This window comes from Neltuma alba, unplaced genomic scaffold, assembly GCF_004799145.2.
Source record: "Neltuma alba isolate B1F8T4 unplaced genomic scaffold, ASM479914v2 tig00005087_pilon, whole genome shotgun sequence".
In the NCBI taxonomy this organism is placed as follows: domain Eukaryota; kingdom Viridiplantae; phylum Streptophyta; class Magnoliopsida; order Fabales; family Fabaceae; genus Neltuma; species Neltuma alba.
The window spans coordinates 2,503-22,692 of NW_021633973.1; the positions used below are offsets into that span (position 1 = coordinate 2,503).

The window sequence follows — 20,190 nt, forward strand, 5'->3', positions numbered from 1 at the left end:
AGATCTTATATTAATTATAAATCCTTGGATCGAATCTGATACGAAGAACTTGATTGATATGCTTCAGGCTAATAAAAACAACATCAGTTGTAGCTTGATGTCCGTACAGATTCCCAACATGCTGACGTTGAGTTGGGAATTGCGCGTGACATGTTCAAATTCGAAGACAACGGCTGTGTTTGTCAGAGTTTTAAAAATTACTTATAAATATATTTTATGTAAATTTATAAATTGTAATTAAAAATTTATTTATAAACTATTTCAAATAGCTTCAATATAAAACAAGATTACTCGGTGTGTTTGGACGAAAACAAACCGTGGTTTGGAAAAGTGATTCTGGAGAATAAATTTTGGGAAGAATAGATTTTATGAAAAAGTGATTTTGAGAAGTGAGAGTGTTTGGATAGTTGTTATCAGAAGCACTTTTTATATATACAAATTACTAAAAAAAGACATAAGTTAATATGATAATTACAGAAAAATAGATTTTATGATATATTTTAATTTGAAGGAATAAAATTGTTAATAGTATATTTTTTATTAACATAATTAATAATACATAAGATAATATAATTAATTAATAATTAATATGTATATATATTTATAAAATATAAGATTAAATATGTTTATAAAAAAAATAACAAGATACATATCCTATAGGCTCTCACACTCTCCCTCTTTCTCCAAAAGCAACAATTTTTTGCTTTTTTCAAAACCATAATTTTAATTTTTAGATAGGTGTTTAGGTGATTTATTCCCCAAATTATGGTTTGGGGTGTCACCCAAACACAGTCCCAATAGCTCTGGCTTGTTAGACGTTTGTCTGCCTTATCTTAGGAATGGAGCAAGAGCGTACGGGGTTAGTTCTCTCTCTAAGCTGACTTAGTTTTGTATTTTTGTTTCGGAAACATTTGTGAAGGGATTACGAGGATTCAAACGTTTTTTTTTTTGAATTTAATATCACTTCAAAAGTGTTAAAAGAATAAGTAATGCTGAACCATGACCGTTAAAGTTTTTAACAAAAACGATGGCGTTGTTCATGTTTTAACACTTTCAAAATAATGTTGAACAAAAAACCATTTCGGATGCTCATAATCTGTTCACGAATACTATCAAAATAAAGTGACTTTTAACTATTTTTGATACTATAAATGTCTCATGACTAAATTAATAAAACAAAACCTAAAAACTTCAATAGATACAATAAAATGTCTCGTGATATTTTTTTAACATTTATTATATTATAATTTAAAACTCTTGTGAGAGATTGATATCAGTTATTTTTTAATATATTTTGCGTTCATTCAAGTCTTTATCTGTATCTATATTTATATAAACAACTCGATACTTTTTTCTAGTTAAATTTACGAAGACATAATAACTTTAAAATTTTTAAAGTCCGCATTCATGTAACATTTAGATCTATTAAAATAAAATATAGAATAACAGAAATATTGAAGAGATAAAATTAATTTATAGGAAACCTCATGAAACGTGCTCAGGGTTGGGAAAGAAAATCACTACAGAGGCTTTGTTATTTGGATATATTTTCAAGAGTTAACATAATATTTGATCCCTAAGATTTGTTTTTATTTTGATTTTAGTTCCTCAAATTTTAAACCATATCAATAAGTTTTAATCATTCAAGGAGTAAACTGATTTAAGTTTTTCTTAGATTACAGGGATTGATGTTTAAAATAAAAAAATAAATTATCAAAACTTATAATTTGAAATTTGAGGAATTAAAATCAAAATAAAAAATAAATTTGAATGACTGAAGTTTATATTAATCCTATTTTCAACACTACTTCATCAGATAATAGGGCTCAAACCTCAAAACGTGAAGGCCTGTGTTTTTTTGGACCTCAAAAACTTGAAGGTCCATGTTGAAAAAAGCCTTTACCATAATTGAAAATACCCATTTTCTCAATCAAGTTGAAAACTCTTGAGGGTTATACTGAAGATCTCTCAAGCAATATTTGCAACGGCACTTCAATTAAGTTTTTTTTTTTTCATTTACTCTTGTGATGTCTCCAACTTGCATGTGTCATTTTTCTAACTTAACTCTTGACATCTAAAAAATTGAAGAATGGACAGGGAAAAAAAATAATTTCATGAGATTCACATAAACGTTAAATTTAAACAGGGAGTTATAGATATAATTTAAACAATTACAGACAGAATTTCAGTTGCAGACTGAGTGTTAGTTGGGAACGTAAATACTCCTCCGGTCCTTAATATATGACCTAATTATTGAGTTAATTTTGATCTTAAATATAAGACGTATTTCTCGTATTTATCAATTTTTTCTAAATTAGTACTTTTGAATACTTCTTCAACCACAATCAAGTAGAAAAGAGATAGGGGATATTAAGGAAGATGATTATGGTATTTTAAGAAAAACATGTCATATTTCTTATAATTAATTAACTTACCCAATTTTTTTAATATAATTAAATTAGTTAAGTAAATTTTATATTAAGGATCAGAGAGGAGTATCTTATTTGTATGTGAGACTTTCAAATTTGTAATTTATCGGAATGATGTTTCGAACTCATTTTTTCAGAAAAAAATATCATCAGAAATCTAAGTGCTAATAATTTTGCTTCACATCATCTCGGACGAGGGCCCTCTCTCTGTAGTCTACTAAATGTAGCTTATGCATATTAAAGGTTAAACGCATAAAGTCGTCTGGCAGACCATATAATATTACGGAACTCGCTCAAGTTACGTTATAACGTGGCTCATAATTAAATGAAACCCAGGAGGCCTATGTGAGTTAAAATAAAACTCCCTGGATGTTTAGTTAAAGAATGAAACAAAATCTGCACTTATATCACACAAGAAGATTATAGTAATAATAACCAACTTACTGGTACATGTATAATCAGAAAAACAACGTTGTTATCAGACTATTAAAATGTTATTGGAAAAACTTGCATGAAAACACCAATGGACAGCTCAGTACGGGTAGTATGTTCATCGCTGCACATAGCAGCATATCTAAGAAGCCAAACACGAAAGTATTCTTGTCGGTGCAATAATCAACAGAGCCAGTCTCTTGAAAATATATATTTTCAATCCATTGTCGACCCTGTCCTAATAGGGCCCAAACCTCAAAACGTGAAGGCCTACGGTTTTTTGGACCTCAAAAACTTGAAGGCCTGTGTTGAAAAAACCTTTACCATAATTGAAAATACCCATTTTTTCAATCAAGTTGAAAACTCTTGAAAGTTATATTAAAGACTCGAGAGATTAGTTTCTTACTGTTTAGGTGGAAGGATATTCTGGACAACTGAAAAAAAAAGATCTCAGAAGCAATATTTGCAACGGCACTTCAATTAAGTAATTTTTGTTCATTTACTCTCGTGCCATCTCTAACTTGCATGTATCATTTTTCTAGCTTAACTCTTGACATCTCAAAAATTGAAGAATGGACGGGGAAAAAAATAACTTCATGAGATTCACACAAAACGTTAACTTCAACCAGTGAGTTATAAATATTAATCTAAACAATTACAGACAGGATTTTAGTTGCAGATTGAGTGTTAGTTTGGAACGTAAATACTCCTCTGGTCTTTAATATAGGACTTAATTGTTAAGTTAATTTTGGTTCTAAATATAAAACATATTTATCATATTTATTAATTTTTTTAAATTATCCATATAGATACTCCCTTAACTATAATCAGGTAGAAAAGGGAGAGAGGATATTAAGAAAGATGATTATGGTATTTTAGAAAAAAAAACATATTATATTTCTTATAATTAACTAACTTACCTAACTTTTTTAATTCAATCAAATTAGTTAAGTAGGTTTTATATTAAAGATCAGAAAAGTATCTTATTTGTATGTGAGACTTTCAAATTTGTAATTTATCGGAATGATGTTTCGAACTCATTTTTTCAGAAAAAAATATCATCAGAAATCTAAGTGCTAATAAAATGATCTTTTGGAACTCAACCGTCATTCTCCTTTCCTGCAAACGAGTGAAGTGATGATATAATTTGTTCCTTCTTTTTTTTTTAAGTTATAAAAGGAATCAAAAGAAAAATGCATCGCCGGTCAATCCGGTAAAATCAAGCGGCTTATTGCATGGAATAAAACTTAAAAGATCACCATATCTTAACGGAAGTTACGTCATTTAATGAATTTGTCACCTTGTAAATGTACTCCTCTCACGCGGTGGGGCCTGCAACTATTAATCTCTCAACAACTAAGATCACATGCACAACAGCGACAAGTTCTGCATCCAAAAAAGTTCAAAACTTCAGAGAAGGTGCCATATTTAATTAGCAGACATTAAAAAAACGCATTTCTTACCATTATTGCTTTTCGAGTTTTCATATGTTGTTCTACATAGAGTGTTATGATCTAACATATTTCTCTGCACGAAGTCTTGCTAGACTGCTGTCATCGGTCAAAATTTCTATCATATTTCCGAAACTGCCAATGGGACTGGAGAATGCTTAAGTGCCTAATCAACCGCAACGTGTTCTGAAATTACATGCAAAGTAATATACTCCTCTTAAAGGGGTGTTTGGAAGCACCCAAAAGTGTTTCTCAAAAGCATTTTTTTACAAAACAAAACAAACTCCTCCATATATTTACTTTGTAAACCGTAAAAACACTTTTAAAACCATGATTAGTTTCTACCCAAACACTCCTTAAGATCTAATCAATTAATGGGAAAATGGCAAGAAGGTCTCACCTAAGAGAATTAAATAGAAAAAAGTCCATTGAAATCATTAAATTAATTCTCTTGGATGGGACTTCATTGTAATTTTTCATTAATTAATTTGAGTAGGTTAAGGATGTTAGTTAAATCAGTTAAAATAATATGTTATTTCTAAAAATATCCTGATAATCTTTCTTAATTTTCTTCCTTCCCCTCCTATTCGATTATTGTTAAAGGAATATCAGTAGGTTTTATTTGAAAAAAATATTGATAAATATATAAAATAGATCTTACATATAGAACTAACATTAACTCTCAAATTAGGTTTTATATTAAGAACCGGAGGAGTAACATATATGTGATTGAATGAGCAGTAGCATTAAGGGGGATCCCTGACCCTGAGGCATATTGTGCGAAGCAGCAGTAAGTTTTTGCTTATATATATATCTACACCCTCCACATCAAATTCTACAGGCAATTTTGCATCACATCATCTCGGACGAGGGCCCTCTCTCTGTATAACTTAGTCTACTAAATGTAGCTTATGCATATTAAAGGTCAAACGCATAAAGTCGTCTGGCAGACCATATAATATTACAGAACTCGCTCAAGTGACGCTATAATGTGGCTCATAATTAAATGAAACCCAGGAGACCTATGTGAGTTAAAATAAAACTCCCTGGATGTTTAGTTAAAGAATGAAAAATATCTGCACTTATATCACACAAGAAGATTATAGTAATAATAACCAACTTACTGGTACATGCATAATCAGAAGAACAACGTTGTTATCAGATTATTAAAATGTTATTGGAAAAACTTGCATGAAAACGCCGATGGACAGCTCAGTACGGGTAGTGTTTATCGCTGCACATAGCAGCATATCTAAGAAGCCAAACACGAAAGTATTCTTGTCGGTGCAATAATCAACAGAGCCAGTCCCTTGAAAATATATATTTTCAATCCATTGTCGACCCTGCCCTGATGAGTGCATGTAACATGGATAAGTAGATAAAGCACGTTGTTGAGAACATGATCCGTATAATGGAAGCAACATGGACGTGCGGGAAGATTTTTAAAACGTAAAAATGATAAATCATAATCAAAATTACATCAGAAGTTTGCCGCAAGGATTAATATAAAGCTTGCCGATCAGTATATATACAAAGCATGAAGAAAATCAAGTCTTACATAGCAAGTTCAACTCCCCTGCTATTTCAGTACTTTAGACAAAAATGAAAGGAAAAAAGGAGCATACATAAATTTTGAATAGGAGATGATTACGACAAAAATATATGAAGGATACACAGATACAGTGAGACGTATATCTGTAAGAGTCTGCAGTGAAGATTACGAATGCTATACAAGAGAGTCCATAAGACGATCCCTTCATATATACATCCAAATAGAAATAACCAGGAAAAAGATTGTAAGCTTGTGAAATTAGAGAAACAGATACCATTATTACGAAGCAGCCATCAAATCACTCATCCTCAGAGTTGTATTGTTATAACGTAAGAGATGGGAAACATTGCAAATGCGTCAGGCGCAGATCTTTCGAGTCCTACAATATTATTCTTCTTCTGGGAAAGAAAGGACTTGCTGCTGGGGTTGTGTGTGTTCATGGGGCTTCACATTGCACAGATCACAGAGTAGGGATTTTGGCCAAGGAAAGGATCCGTGGCGGGGAGGAACTTGTTTATGATTATCGTTATGAGCCCGAGGCACCTCGGTCCAGAAAAGATGACGGCGCTCCTTCAAGTGGTGGGGCGAAGAAGCTTGCTTAACCGTGAGGATTTTTGGCAAAAAGTCAATATTTAATTCTTTTGTTATTCTTTCACAGGTAGAGGAAGCAATCTAATTGATGATAGCGGAAAGCAATGCTGTTTATGTAGGGGCGATGCCATTGTATCTGGCGTAGGTAATTTTATAAACAATTCATTTTCACATTTATGCTTACTGAACTCGCTACACTAACCCATGTGATGCTTACTGCCCGAATCACAATACCGAGTTTCGTCCCCATTTCCCAAGTTTAACCGCCAAGTGCATTCTCTGGCGTTCTCATTTCCATTTTTAATATCAAGTGTGTGAAGAAGCATTTCCATTGGAGTGAGCATTGCAGGGCGATACCCCACATGGAAGGCAAAGATAGGAAGAGAGGGGGGAGAAAGCGGAGCACTTTAACGAAAAAGTAATGTTGAGTGTCCTTCTTGTTTGGGCCCCGCCCTGCCCGGCCCGGCCAAAAACTGGAAAGGAAGAAACTATTGTGACCCTGATTGCTGGGCAGTTGATTTGCTTTGTTGTAATGGAGGCGGTGGGTGAATGGACGAGTGCTTTGCTTTGCAGTAGTTTCGGACTCTCATGCATACAGTTTCGCTGCTCAGCCAACAGAAATTTGAGCATCCGATAGGTATATGGGTTTCATCCATGGACAAACCTGCTTTCCACGAAGGGTCATTAACACGGGTTTAATTGTCTATTTAACTTCAGTTTAACAACCAATACATTAATGTTCTATTTTATTTTTCCTAATATAACATGCATACTTTTAAAAATACTAGTTCCATTCCATTCATTTTCCTCTCTTCACTTTGTTTCATTTCCCCTTTTTTTCGCCAACAATTTTATTTCCTTTTCCTATACTAATTATTCGTATTAAACTCATTTTTTTGTTCGAAATATTAAAACTCATGGATCATACCAAATTGGGCACAAATGAAATCTTTAGATTACCGTAATTCTCAAGACTCAGAACTTGTGTGTTTGATATATGTAAATAACAACAGCGGGTAATAAAATTTGATCTAAAATTGCATTAATTTTTAATTTCGGAAAAGTAACGTAGCATGTAAGAAACCCTATTGTACGCCTTGCCGAGCTTCATTTTATTGGGATGAACTTTATAATAATGAAAAAATTATTCTGCAACTAATTACAAGTCTTAACTTAAAGATCACTGTCATATCCATACTTGCATGACAACAGACAAATATATAGTTCTGGTAAAAAAAAAAAAAAAAGAACGGACAAATATATGGTGAAAGTTTTGGTTTTTCATTGAAGAAAATAGAATGGTAACTTTAGAATTGAAGTGAGACTGTGACAGCGAAAGTAGCTGTTGCCTAAAAATAAGAGAAAATTAAAGGCGATAAAGGCCGCGGCCGATGCCAAAACTATGATTGATCGACATTCTCTTCCCGCATTGGCTTCCACTATCTTCTCCCCTCTCCGCGCCGGGTGGCTTCCACCGTCTGCGTAGGCATCCGCTTTCCTTCTGCACACTTTCTTCATGTACGGTGCAAAATGCAGACCTCCTCTCATTGGCTTCCTCTTTCTATCTCTCCTCTCTCTCTTCATTGCCTTTTCCTCCGCCTGCTCTAATGGCAATTGTCAGGTTCTCTCTCTTCTTTTCTATCAAGGGATCCGTGCTCTCTCCCTTCTTTTTCCTTTTGTCGTTTTTCCCCAGTTTGAGCTGAATTTCACCAGAATTCACAGCTTCTGGAATCATGCTCCTCGTCCACGGATTGCGGGCCAGGTCTCTACTGTGGCAACTGCCCTGCTTTGGGCAGGACGCAGCCTATCTGTACCAGAGGCCTAGCCACCATTCCATCATCGATCGTAAGCTTCTTTACTTCTGCAGCTAGAAATTAGAGTCTGATACACTCTGAATTTGCAGTCTAACTTCTTTCTTTTGTCTTGGGAATTTGCCGGTCGATGGTGGGAACTTTCGTTTAACTTTACTTTTTTCATATGCAGATTAACGGATTGCCCTTCAACAAGTATACGTGGATAATGACCCATAATTCATTCAGCATCGTTGATGCACCATCCTTGCCTGGCGTGCAGAGGCTAACATTTTACAATCAAGAAGACACTGTGACCAACCAATTGAGAGTATGCCTTTGCGTTCTTCTTTCCCTATTCTGAGATTCCGGAGAGGAAGAGACGGGGTTAACATCACAAATATTTCTTGTCGATTTTGTTCTTGTCCGTTGCTTGTTTCTTACTTTTTTCCTCTGTCCCTTTTTGGGTCGGGTTGGATTCTCATTCGGCTTCAAGATGAACGACTGAGAATGATCTTCTTTCCTTTCTCTCGGTCCCTGACAACTACTCAAGATTACAAAATCCTATTAACCTTTCGTATCTTTTTAATGCAATCATTTCATCCGGGAATCTTATTCATGTGTTTTGATGGATATGATGTAGAATGGAGTGAGGGGACTTATGCTGGATATGTACGACTTCGAGAACGACATCTGGCTTTGCCATTCCTTCCGGGGACAGTGCTTCACTTTCACCGCATTTGTACTCTAACCCATGTTCCTACGTTTTTTTTCCTTACCATCTAAATGTACTTTTATGATTGCACTTTCATGGGGCGTCTTTTAATATGTCCATTGAAATATACTCAGCAACCTGCAGTAAATACTTTGAACGAAGTCGAAGCATTCTTGACAGAAAACCCAACAGAGATTATCACCATAATAATTGAAGACTACGTCCATTCTCCAAAAGGATTGACTAATTTATTTACCAGAGCGGGACTGGATAAATATTGGTTTCCTGTGTCTAAGATGCCGAAAAAGGATGAAGATTGGCCCACTATAACGGAGATGGTTCAAGCAAATTACCGTCTTCTTGTTTTCACTTCCATTGCTTCAAAGGAAGCTGAAGAAGGAATAGCTTATCAGTGGAATTACATGGTCGAAAATGAGCGTAAGTACAATATCATAGTGACAGGCATATGGTTATGAACGACTGAAATAAAATATTCATAATATTATGTGTCCTTTTTTCAGCTGGAGATCCTGGAGTTCAACAGGGATCTTGCTCGCATAGAAAAGAATCAAAGCCATTACATTCTAGAAGCGCATCACTTTTCTTGCAGAATTACTTTCCAACCTATCCAGTTGAAGCTGATTCATGCAAAGAGCATTCTGCTCCACTTGCGGCGATGGTGAATACTTGTTACAAAAATGCAGGAAACATGCTGCCGAACTTTATAGCCGTTAATTTTTACATGGTATTCCTATTTATTTACGGTTTTAACTTGGTGCGTCCTCGTTTATGCATAACCAAGACCTTGCATTTTTGCTTTAACATTGAGTGTAATTTCATGCAGAGAAGTGATGGGGGCGGTGTTTTTGATGTTGTGGATAAAATGAACGGCCACGCATTATGTGGGTGCAGTACCATCGCAGCTTGCCAGGTTTGTCTTCGTTGCTTTATTTAGTAGTCGGTCATGCTCTGATCTGAATCTTTTTGTTTTGAACCTGCTTCTTTGTCTTGAAAATTTCCCTTCTTGTCTATATTAACAATTTGCTTCGTAAACTGCATCTCTTGGTGGACACATCCTAGATGTGGATGGCTTTTATCTTGCCAGTTTCTACTTGTATATCTTTCGTGAAAGAAAGCATAGCTTGTTAGTCACATCGTTATTGGGAATTTGCAGGCTGAAGTGCCTTTTGGTACCTGCAAGAACATTGCGGTACCCAGTGCAAGTCAAATGACCAATACTTCTGGAAGCTTTGGGAGCTTTACTGGATCTGTTCAGTTTACGAGATCTGCTTCCCCGGCCCATTCTCCAAATCATATGCTACTCTTGTTTTTCTTCCCACCTGTAGCAGTTTTGCTGCTACTATGATATCAGTATTATTGTATATCATATCAGAGGCATTTTTCAAGTATCTTCTAGAATGTTAGTATGTTTGCTGCTATCGTGCTTCATCTGTGAAATTTCATGAGACAGAAATTTGGGATTGACGAAGCTATATAAATGGATCTTGTGCCGTCATCTAAGGAATGCATTGATGAGAAGAGAGTGAATTGTTCCTCGAGTTGGAAGTATTTTAGGTACGTTTTATAGTTGGAATATAGTTTGGTTTCTGGATGTTTTACTCTTAGCAACACATTCGCTTCTTTCTCTTATTTGTCTTTAGGCACATCAATTCCATGAATCTGAAATGGAGTGGTTCTAAAGAAAGTTGTCTGATACTGATTATGATTTGATATTTGCATATGCATCATGTCTGGTGTTTTTGACCAAGTTCTGATTAGATGATTTAGATGTTAAGTTTCCCATAATTACCATAATGCAGCTCGAGTGAGTATGTTAAGATGCTACAAGTGAGGTCGGGAATTCGTTAACTTACGGGAAGCTTGTGATTCAACTTAATATAATTGAACGATTGAAGGCTTTTGCATTGAAAGAGATCTAGTTCACTTGTAGATTAATATAATTTTATGATGATTGTAGTTATTCGAGATTTGTTTCTGCCATTTTAATCAATGCATCTCTCTCTAAATATTGTGTGTTTGAAAATTGAATCATATATCTGTTGCTCCTGTTGACGATGTGCTTAATCATCACCGCACGAAATTTACAATTTTGCTGTCTCCCGCGTACCCCATTTTAATCATGTGCCAACAACTTATTTATGCTAATATTTGTCATGTTTCTTCCTGTTATGTTTCAGGTTCAATACCCAGGCATCATTTGTGAAAACGACAGAAAATATAAGTTTAGGATGGGTAGCTTCCGGTCATTGTCAAATTGATATGCTGATATCCTAACAAACTTGTTTCTAGTTTCTTTCCTCTCCGATAAATGGGGTCTTCCATTTTCCTTGAAGTCGGAAGTCGATACAAACAAGTCTTAAAAGCCTTATAACGAATTTAGAACATGGGCCTCTAGGTTTAGCAGAGGAACTTGTACGAGTTTTACATATTAAATGAGAGCTTCATGGAGATTTGATGATCGAAATGAATGTAATTATGTTATGGGACAGGGAGTAAAACATATTTTGTGATAATCGGAAAATGAGCTCGAGGTAGTCGTGGACTCATGCTTCAACTGTGGCCGTCAGTGTTGAATTCCTCTGTTCTGTTCTGTGTGTGGCTTGGAGGGGCTAAAACCATGTTTGCTCTGAAACGACAATAGGGTCATTTTCGGGCAACCCACCAAACAATGTGGCCGGAGGTTGCAGGTTTCAAAAATCATCCGTTGCGATAATAGCGTGCACTCTGATATGGCCCAAATTAAGATCATGCAATTATTTATCAGTGCTCACCTTAAATATCAGGAGCACAGCGCTATGGTTTTACACAATCTCACCGCCAACTTATCTCGCTAGGTTTCAATTGTCCTAGAACTCATAACCTATCACGAACCATCTTTTCAATGCACTCAGTAATGGCACGCCTCAAAATCCAAACTTCCGAGTAGCTTCTATTGTTCTTCGTGGCCTTTCTTAGTCTCTACATATTCTCCAATTTTTTATAACCCCAAACAACCAAAACTTTCCGGTCAAAAAAAAAAAAAAAACAACCAAAACTTCCTTTGAAGCCAACGTTCATTTTTCATTTATGAAATGGAGTTATATATCCTTTGCTTCACTTTCGAGTTTCTCTTTTCCGTAACCTCACTTAATCTGCCATTAATCTTGGTCTCCGCCTAATAGTTTAATAGGAAGCAATTCACAAATTAAAATTTTAATATTTATAATGATAAAAAAATTGTTCTAAATTCTGGTGAATTCTTATTATTATACCCACAGAAAAAAAAAATTGAGAGAATCATTGTGCCAACACATTGAAAGAGGAGGAAAAATAATAGAATTACGAGAGGATAATTCCTGTGCAAGGTATGAGATTGGAACACACACATATGCTCGGTTTTCTTGGCAGAGGAATTCAAGAATACAAGAAAAGTGTCCCTGAAACGGAGAGCGTAGAAGCGGCCCAGATCAGTTCTCAAACTTTTATCTGAAGAGTTGGACATCTGATAAGCAAGCTGCTGAGACAGTGTTCAGGAACACCTGTTCCCCATACATTCATCGATTTGAGCTTCCGACACTCATCAACTAATACCACAAGCCCACTCTCGGTAACATGACGGCAGCCCCACAGTACAATGGACTGAAATAAACGGTAAATAATCATGAAAAATAGAAATATCAGACGTCATCCTCTTTACGTGGTCAGGCTCAAGCAACGGATGAATTATTGGGAGGGGATAACATGAAAAGAGGGCAACTTCTGACTCTTGCCCAGGCAACAAAACCTAGAGTTCACTTTCTATACAGCATAATTTACCTCCAACTTTGGACAACTTCTGGCGATAGCAAACAATGTTTCGTCCGTGATAATTGTTCCACCAACATTCAGGTGTTCTAAGGATTTAGTTCTCGATATCTGTTAGAATCATGGGGAAAAAAGGCATTAGCTAGTCTTCAGAAAATGCTGAAAGGTCCAAGCTAAAAATTCATTAACTCACCGACCTGGCAAGCGCCAGGAAACTATGTGAATCCAACCCAATCCAATTTTGATTAAAAGGTTCATTTAACTGCATACCATCGGTTCCAATCTAGCAGAACTGACGCCTAACATTCAAAAAATGTTTCATAAAACCATTATCTTTTAACTCAAAGTTTCTCTCCATTTTGTTTTTTTGGTTCTTGAAGTCAATATCATTTTTCTGAGACTGTGCATATACTCAGGTTATAAATAACAAAAAACATATCTTAAACGCACCGTCCTTGAAATCTAAGCTCGAAAACGTAAAACTATATATTACCAGTTGAACAACACCTTCATCTGTGATCCCTGTTAAACCCCACAAAGATATGGATGTGAGATTGCCAACGCAGTTTGCCAAAGATATCTTGAGCAGTCCACTATCAGTGATTTGGCAACCCCATCGGCTCCTTGGGCTGAAAGCACAAGAAAATTTTAATATAATACACTTTATGTATTGCATGCTAATAGCATACAGTATGACAAGTTATCTGCTCCCACCTGGTGCAAAATGGATCAAAATGTCAGCAGTGACTTTTTAAAAAAAAAAAAAAACAGATTTTAGTTTCTACTAGTCAATGCCACCTTCGATGTCTCATCCATTGATCAAAGGTTTAAAATAAAGCTGTGAGTGTAACATAATTTGTTCATCCCTGTATCTAGCAGAGTCAGAGTGTGGCCTCACTTTAAATCATATATGATTTATCATCATATCAAAAATTAATGTCCTGGAAACAAAGCTACCATGTAGTTACAACCACTAGCCTCCACAAATTAAAAAGCAAACGTCAAAGATATGGCTTCGCTAGCTAGTCCATTAGAGAGAGCTATTGACTGCGAATTTGGTATGTGACAGGACTGTCCGGTCATTGTTTAGCCGCCCAAGTCCATTCTTAAGTTCATAATGGACAACGCCGAAAAGTGATGAAAATCAATTCAATTGACATATTGTATTACCAGTTTACTCAGAACAACGGAGCCAGACGCTTAAGACTAATTAGCTGGATTGTGAAGTTGACAACTTTCACGAAACTGAGAAAATCTTCATCATGTACTCATTGAGAGAAGTGTACTGAATGTGCATCCATTTACTGATCAGGCAACTTCTTAGTTTGATTACTGAGATGTATAACACCCCAAGGCCCAAGGGTTTCTAATTGACAGGTTAGACTGAAAAACAGATGACCAACAAAATGTCAAGAGAATTTCAAAATTCTTTCGTTTCTTTGTCAAAAAATGCAATTAAGGTATGATTTATGCGGAAGGAGTTGAAGAGTGAAGCATTGTTAATCCATTACAAGTGGACACAATAAGGAGTGATGGAGATTTATATCAAAAGTGAGACGTTGCTCTAGCTTAGGATTTTGGGCCACCGGACACAAGCTTCCGATGATTGTTTCAAATGAAACCATAATTTTCTCAACGTCCATCAATCGAACAAACATGTTATCAACTTTTTTCTCCTTGACATTGAAATAGCAGGAGGACCGTTAAATAGTCAATTCAGTTGCTCAAACAATGTCATTTTTCGAATAAAATTTGTTAATCATCTCCGAAACAATAAAACTCATTGCTTTGCTTTTCAGAAAATACTAAAAAAACATATTTGGTATCCAAAAAACAAGCAGCGATCACGTAAAATAACGTCTAAGAAAAAACTATCAAATAAAATTTGGCAGGAAAATTATAACCGAGTATTATGTAATGAAGAAATGTAGACAGATACACACATGTCGAGTTCTCTAAGGTTGTAGGCATGGCAAACGAGGCGAGCGATGGTATCATCATCCATTTTCCAACCGGCAAAGCTCAAATTTCTTCTGTGAGCCAGAGATTCCCTTACCCCTCGCTTCCATTTCTTGCACACGATACTGGCCCTTGTAATTTTCCCGCAATCGATAACATTAAGAGGAGAATGAGGAACTAGATAAGCATAGGCGTGGCGAACATAAGAAGACAGAAAAAACTTACTGGGCCAAATCAGTGAAGGAAGTAAAAAAAAGAAATATGTGAGCCAACAAGTCAATGGGTAACTGATCAATCTGGGCATCTTGCAGTTGCTCCATTTCTGCGTATCAAAGCCAGAAGCTTTTCTTCCTTTTCCTTACAAGAGAGCCTGGAATTTTCAATGCCGTGAAATGGCTGCTTCTTTCATGTTATTCGGCCTAGTAAGCAGCCGTGAACAGGCGCGCTATGTGAAGAAGTGTCCTCATGTTTCGTCATTGTGTCACCAGATGCCACGTCATTGGAAAGGGCTCTTGTAAGTAATGAAGCAACTTCTATTGACGCTGGATTGTGGACTTTTTGTTTTTCCTTTTACTTTAGGCGATACATATGAATTCATAGACTCAGATTTTCAGGGGGAAATAACTAATTTGTATATATTCTAATATCTTGTTATTTCTAGATTATTGCAAACGTAATATCAATGTTACCATCAAGCATTAAAAAAATTTAGGAAGCCAAACTTTTCATAATTAGTAAATTATGCGGGCTTATTTTACATTTGGTGCAAATGCGTTGAATCATCACTTTAGTTTTTATTTAATATCGCATGGCTTCATTGTTATTTAACAAAACATTTTTAATCTAACAGCATAATTGTCATTTTTATTTAAGCGTAAGATTGTGAGTTAAAATCTTCTGTTCTATGTAAAGTATAATAGGTACATGAGTTATGATTAGAAAAATTAGACAATCTTTTTGGAGTTACACTCCCCAGAATTTGTAGTGCTTCACCGTTTTATATTATACAAGGGGTGTTTTTGTCTCCCAACAAGCTATTAAAAACACAAATAATTATTCAAAGTATAAATCTCAAACATGATATATTTTTTTTCGTTAATTTTTTTTCCAGCATGCATGAATGGAAACCATTTAATTTGATGTGAAAAAAACAGAAAGCGCTTAATTTGCTGAAATTCAGTGTGCCTATTAATCTCATTATCAATATGAGGATTTTATTAATAAATAATTTATAAGTATATCTGTAAATATTTTTGAGTTTTGAGTCATCTCCTAATCTTAATAAGCAATCTGACTCAACTCATTTCATTTTTTTAATAGAAAAAAAGCTCCTAACTCAGACAAATCGAGTACCAGAAGGCCCAGCCCGTTAAAAAGCCCACAGAACTTCCGTAGGATGTGAAGGGGTGATTGGGTGAATGTGATATCAGGCCCAAAAAATGTGAATGATTTGAGGACGATGAGGTGATCTGCAGTTTGTCGGCAGGCATGCAATGAATTTAGGTCGCCGTTAGTGTTTTTTATGGTTCATCTTATTTGGTGACTTTATTACATTTACTTCGCTCTCCTAATAAACTCTCAACTCAACATGATAATTAAATAAGTATCTCATCATTGGCTTCCTTCCACCTTCTTTATACTTAAATGATCGTCACTTCGAAATCTTTGTAAATATGAAATTATTTCAACAAGGCATTGATTACTTATGTGCTACTACTACCTTGGTAAATTGTGGCTAAAAATTTCTTAGTTTATCTTTAAGATTATAAATCTGTGGTGTGAGATTAAATCGATCCGTGGTTAAATCACTGTGCTGCGAAACGGTCCTCTTCTGTCATGTTTCAGTCGATGGGTTTGCAATAGTAAACCTTTATGGAGCAGTCTTGGAAGTGCAGGATTCTTGGAAAACCTGTTCATAGTTCCATAATTAACTAAAAAAAATTACTATCTAAGTAGTAATGAAGGACTAGTTTTAACATTTGAAAAGCGTTAATTATTTTAGTTTTAAAGTTTTAAAAGCGTTAATTATTTTTAAGTGTGGGGAATGAGTTTAAGGACCTCCCTTATCCCCTCTGCAACAATTACTGCGTGTAGTGTGTATATCGAGCACAGTAATAAATTAAATTGAAATGTGATTAAACTAGGACCGCTCACGTATTTAGTTTATTATTGCTTGCTGATTGTGTATTTATAATGCATGCATGCCCAGGAACTGGTTCCTGCATGCCCATCACCGATATAAGGAATGAATTGTTTATTTGTTTACAAGGTGCGTTCACTTTCACTAAAGAGGAAATACGTTAACTAGCTATCCAAGTTCGCAATTCCTGAGGTTTTCGCTTTGAATGTCTTTTGCATTAAAAGCATAAATTTGAAAGATTAGATGACAGTTAAAAAAATTCTACAATGACGACAGCTTAAGACCAAATACACCCACTAATTAAGGGCATTCTCTTGCAAAATCCTTCCTGCATTTGCTGGATTCTTTCTTTGACGCAAATATTTGCTAGATTCTTGTAATATTGATAAAATATCTAAAAATTGGTTGGATCTTTTCTTACCTTCCCGCCACCCGCCTGCCTATAATTATTAATTTATTATAGACTATTAGAGAGTTTTAACTTTTAAGCTAAATTTGCCGTCAATTTTCGAAAACAGTACGCTTTATTATACATATATGTTTTGTTACGCATATTGTATTGACATATTGACTGATTTGTGAAGAAAATGAACGATTGTTTTTGCCATAAAAAACGAAGGATTCATAGATACGTAAAAAAAGCTGACAAAGAAGTTTGCATGGTGTTAGCTCAAAAAAAATATAAAAAAAGAAAGTAATAAAATAGCGGGTGCTGAAGACTGAACGTGCAAAGCGAGGGCGGGAGTTTCCGACTTCCCATTCCAGCGAGCATAGCTGGCGATGACACAGAAAAGGGACAAAAACAGAGGGATCAAAGGAAGGCTCTGGAAGCAGTAAAAGCAGGCTTGAGATGCAACGAGGTGGAAAAAACGAGGGAGAAACTGCCTCCATGCAGAAAATCGGGAATTCATGCCACGGGGCGTCCTGCATTGAGGCTCCTAACAGCGCTACGAACCTTTTGGTAGAAGCCAGCCATGACCCCATTGCCTTATTAGCTGGGTTCTTGGTTTTCTTATGCCATTATGAAACTCTTTCATCGAACAGATTTGGCATAGGAACTCAATGCCAATCCGAACAGTTTTACCAACACAGCGCTTCAGTTTGATCCATAAAAGATCCCATCTTTGCCTTCGGACTGTTCAAACTTCGCAGGGAAGCTGAAAGTGTTCGACACAGGAGACTAAGTAAGACCGTCGACGGAAACTGTCACCTTCGAGATACCCTACTAGTGATTCCTTTTCTCTACTGGGTAAACACTCAATTCTTCGTCTTACTTTTACAATTTTATTGATTGGTGGGTTTCAGGTATCTCACGACCTCTATCTTCTTCTATGAATAGATGTTCTACGTTCTTGGGAGTTTGGGGAATCATCAAAGTTTTTACACTGGTTGTGTATCTTGTCTTCGGATTTTATATTCTTCTTCAACTTGTTAGTTGGGTATCCCGGTCTCAGTTTTCAGCGTAGTTTATGTTTGGGATAATTGTAGCCCAACCATATGAGCACGACAGATTTCATGATTAACAATGTCAGGGTTATGTTCTCCTTTATATGCTTCATGGCTTTAGTTCGGGGTTCAGACTGATGGAGAGCTAATCAAATGGTTATCACGACTTTGGTTTGAAATCTCAATTTTGAGTGTTCCAAAAACAATCTTTGCCTGAGAAGTGTGAAAAAAAAAGCCACATTTATTTATTGTTTCTTGCATGAAGTGATTGCGTATCCCCCCTTGAATGATCATTAATCTTACTGCTTAATTGTATTACTGTATTTCTATCAGATTGTTTCTGAAATTTAATCATTGTATGTCGTGCTCTTCTGTGGAGTTTATCGTCGGGGGTGTGGGTGGTAATATTTAGTACAGATTTCTTCTATGTTGTTTTGTTATAACTGAGACATTATGTTTCTTGTTGTTAGATTCCAAGTGTCAAAACAGAAGACTGTCCATCTTTTTACCAGCTCGTGTGTCAATATGTTTAAATATGGGCTTTAGGGTTAGATAGCTGATTATCCGGTCTCGTCAGTTTATTGTATTGCATGTATCATGTGCGAATATTTATGATTATCATATGGAAGATGGCTATTTGATTTCATTTTACCATTCATAAATTTTATCGTTACTTTGCATTAATTTAATCTTTCCCAATTTTTGGCTTTACAGCTCAATTATGTGAAATCGTATCTTTACTCCCTTTCCTTCTGATAATTGACTTAGCAAATTAGCTTATTTATATTTTTCATTATTATGTGTCAAGTTTTGATTATAGATAAAGATTGTTTGTTTGTGATTTTTATAACTTATATTTGTCTTGCTTTGGTTTCACGACCTCTTCCAAACAAGTATATATACATACCCATTTTACTTCTATCTTCTCACTATGCTTCTAGTGTCTATTTGATTTGTATGTACCAGTTATGACTGAATTGACTATCTGCTATGCTTCATTGTTGAATTTTTATGGAATATGTTCTGCATATGGTATCGAACATTAATCCCAATTGGTTAGTAGTGATATTATCATTTTAGTTTGAAGGGAGAGGTATTTTTTATTTTATGTCCCTCATTCAACTGCTTAGTTCTTTTGCAGACTGAATGAATTTGCCGGATAACCACATTACGTGATCTGGTGTTACATTTTGGTATACTTTCCTAGGAGGTAATTTATGGGCAATGACGAGCCATCAAGGTAACTCTGCCTACTTCATCCCATAATCTTTTAATAGGGACCTGATTTTTTGGGATTATTAAGGATATATTCATCATATATTTTCTGGCATTTCCTCAACTGTGTTCTCACTATTACTGGACGTTTAGGTCAATACAGTTCTAATGAAAGCATCCCAACCCAGGCCAACCGTTGGGAATCGACTGAAGCCCTGGGAGTTGTGTGTTGGTCAAGTTCTCGTGCCGGAAGCACTCAAAGTTTCTCAAATAGTGTTAATGGGCCAAATTTTCTCCCTCATCAAGAGCATCTTAATGTTGTTCAAAGCAGTGATCATGATGCAGGTGTTATCCATCATAACCTAGATTTAAATGCAGAATATGTGGAAAATGATCATTACACCAATCAGAATGTGTCCATAGGTTTGTGTCTACATCCATTTGAACCACATGCACCAGACAATCAGAGTAACAGTAATTTATCTGACTTAATGGCAATTGATAGTGGAAGATCCTACGTAGTAGATGAACAAGGAGTGGATAACAGCTTAGTTAACATGAGTTATTTGTCCTCCAACAGATCTCCTCAACGTGCTCCTCGAGAATTGTTAACAGGTGAAAGTTCTAGATCAGCTACGCAAGCTAGGATCCCTGAATCGCAGGCTG

The 20,190-nt window shown here is 35.5% G+C and overlaps 2 protein-coding genes across 4 annotated transcripts; one reads left to right on the top strand and one right to left on the bottom strand.

Moving 5' to 3' along the window:
- The first annotated feature begins 7,850 nt into the window (after positions 1-7,850).
- Positions 7,851-10,499, top strand: LOC114746738 (PI-PLC X domain-containing protein At5g67130). Of its 2 annotated transcripts, none has more exons than XM_028935012.1 (8): positions 7,851-8,076; positions 8,169-8,300; positions 8,439-8,576; positions 8,889-8,987; positions 9,095-9,398; positions 9,482-9,705; positions 9,805-9,891; positions 10,135-10,499. In XM_028935012.1, the coding sequence occupies exons 1-8, from the start codon at positions 7,972-7,974 to the stop codon at positions 10,324-10,326; spliced, it is 1,281 nt and encodes a 426-aa protein (XP_028790845.1). In that variant the 5' UTR covers positions 7,851-7,971; the 3' UTR covers positions 10,327-10,499. The 2 variants fall into 2 exon arrangements, with proteins under 2 accessions (XP_028790845.1, XP_028790846.1); XM_028935013.1 differs by having other exon boundaries at positions 7,852-8,076; positions 8,178-8,300.
- A 1,710-nt stretch (positions 10,500-12,209) lies between these two features.
- Positions 12,210-15,123, bottom strand: LOC114746741 (F-box protein At5g67140-like). 2 transcript variants are annotated; one of them, XM_028935016.1, is made up of 5 exons: positions 14,949-15,123; positions 14,708-14,854; positions 13,258-13,393; positions 12,777-12,875; positions 12,210-12,599 (listed from the first exon to the last, which is right to left on the bottom strand). In XM_028935016.1, exons 1-5 carry the CDS (start codon positions 15,041-15,043, stop codon positions 12,435-12,437), a joined length of 642 nt encoding a protein of 213 aa, XP_028790849.1. In that variant the 5' UTR covers positions 15,044-15,123; the 3' UTR covers positions 12,210-12,434. The 2 variants fall into 2 exon arrangements, with proteins under 2 accessions (XP_028790849.1, XP_028790850.1); XM_028935017.1 differs by having other exon boundaries at positions 14,708-14,848; positions 14,949-14,974.
- Positions 15,124-20,190: the final 5,067 nt, after the last annotated feature.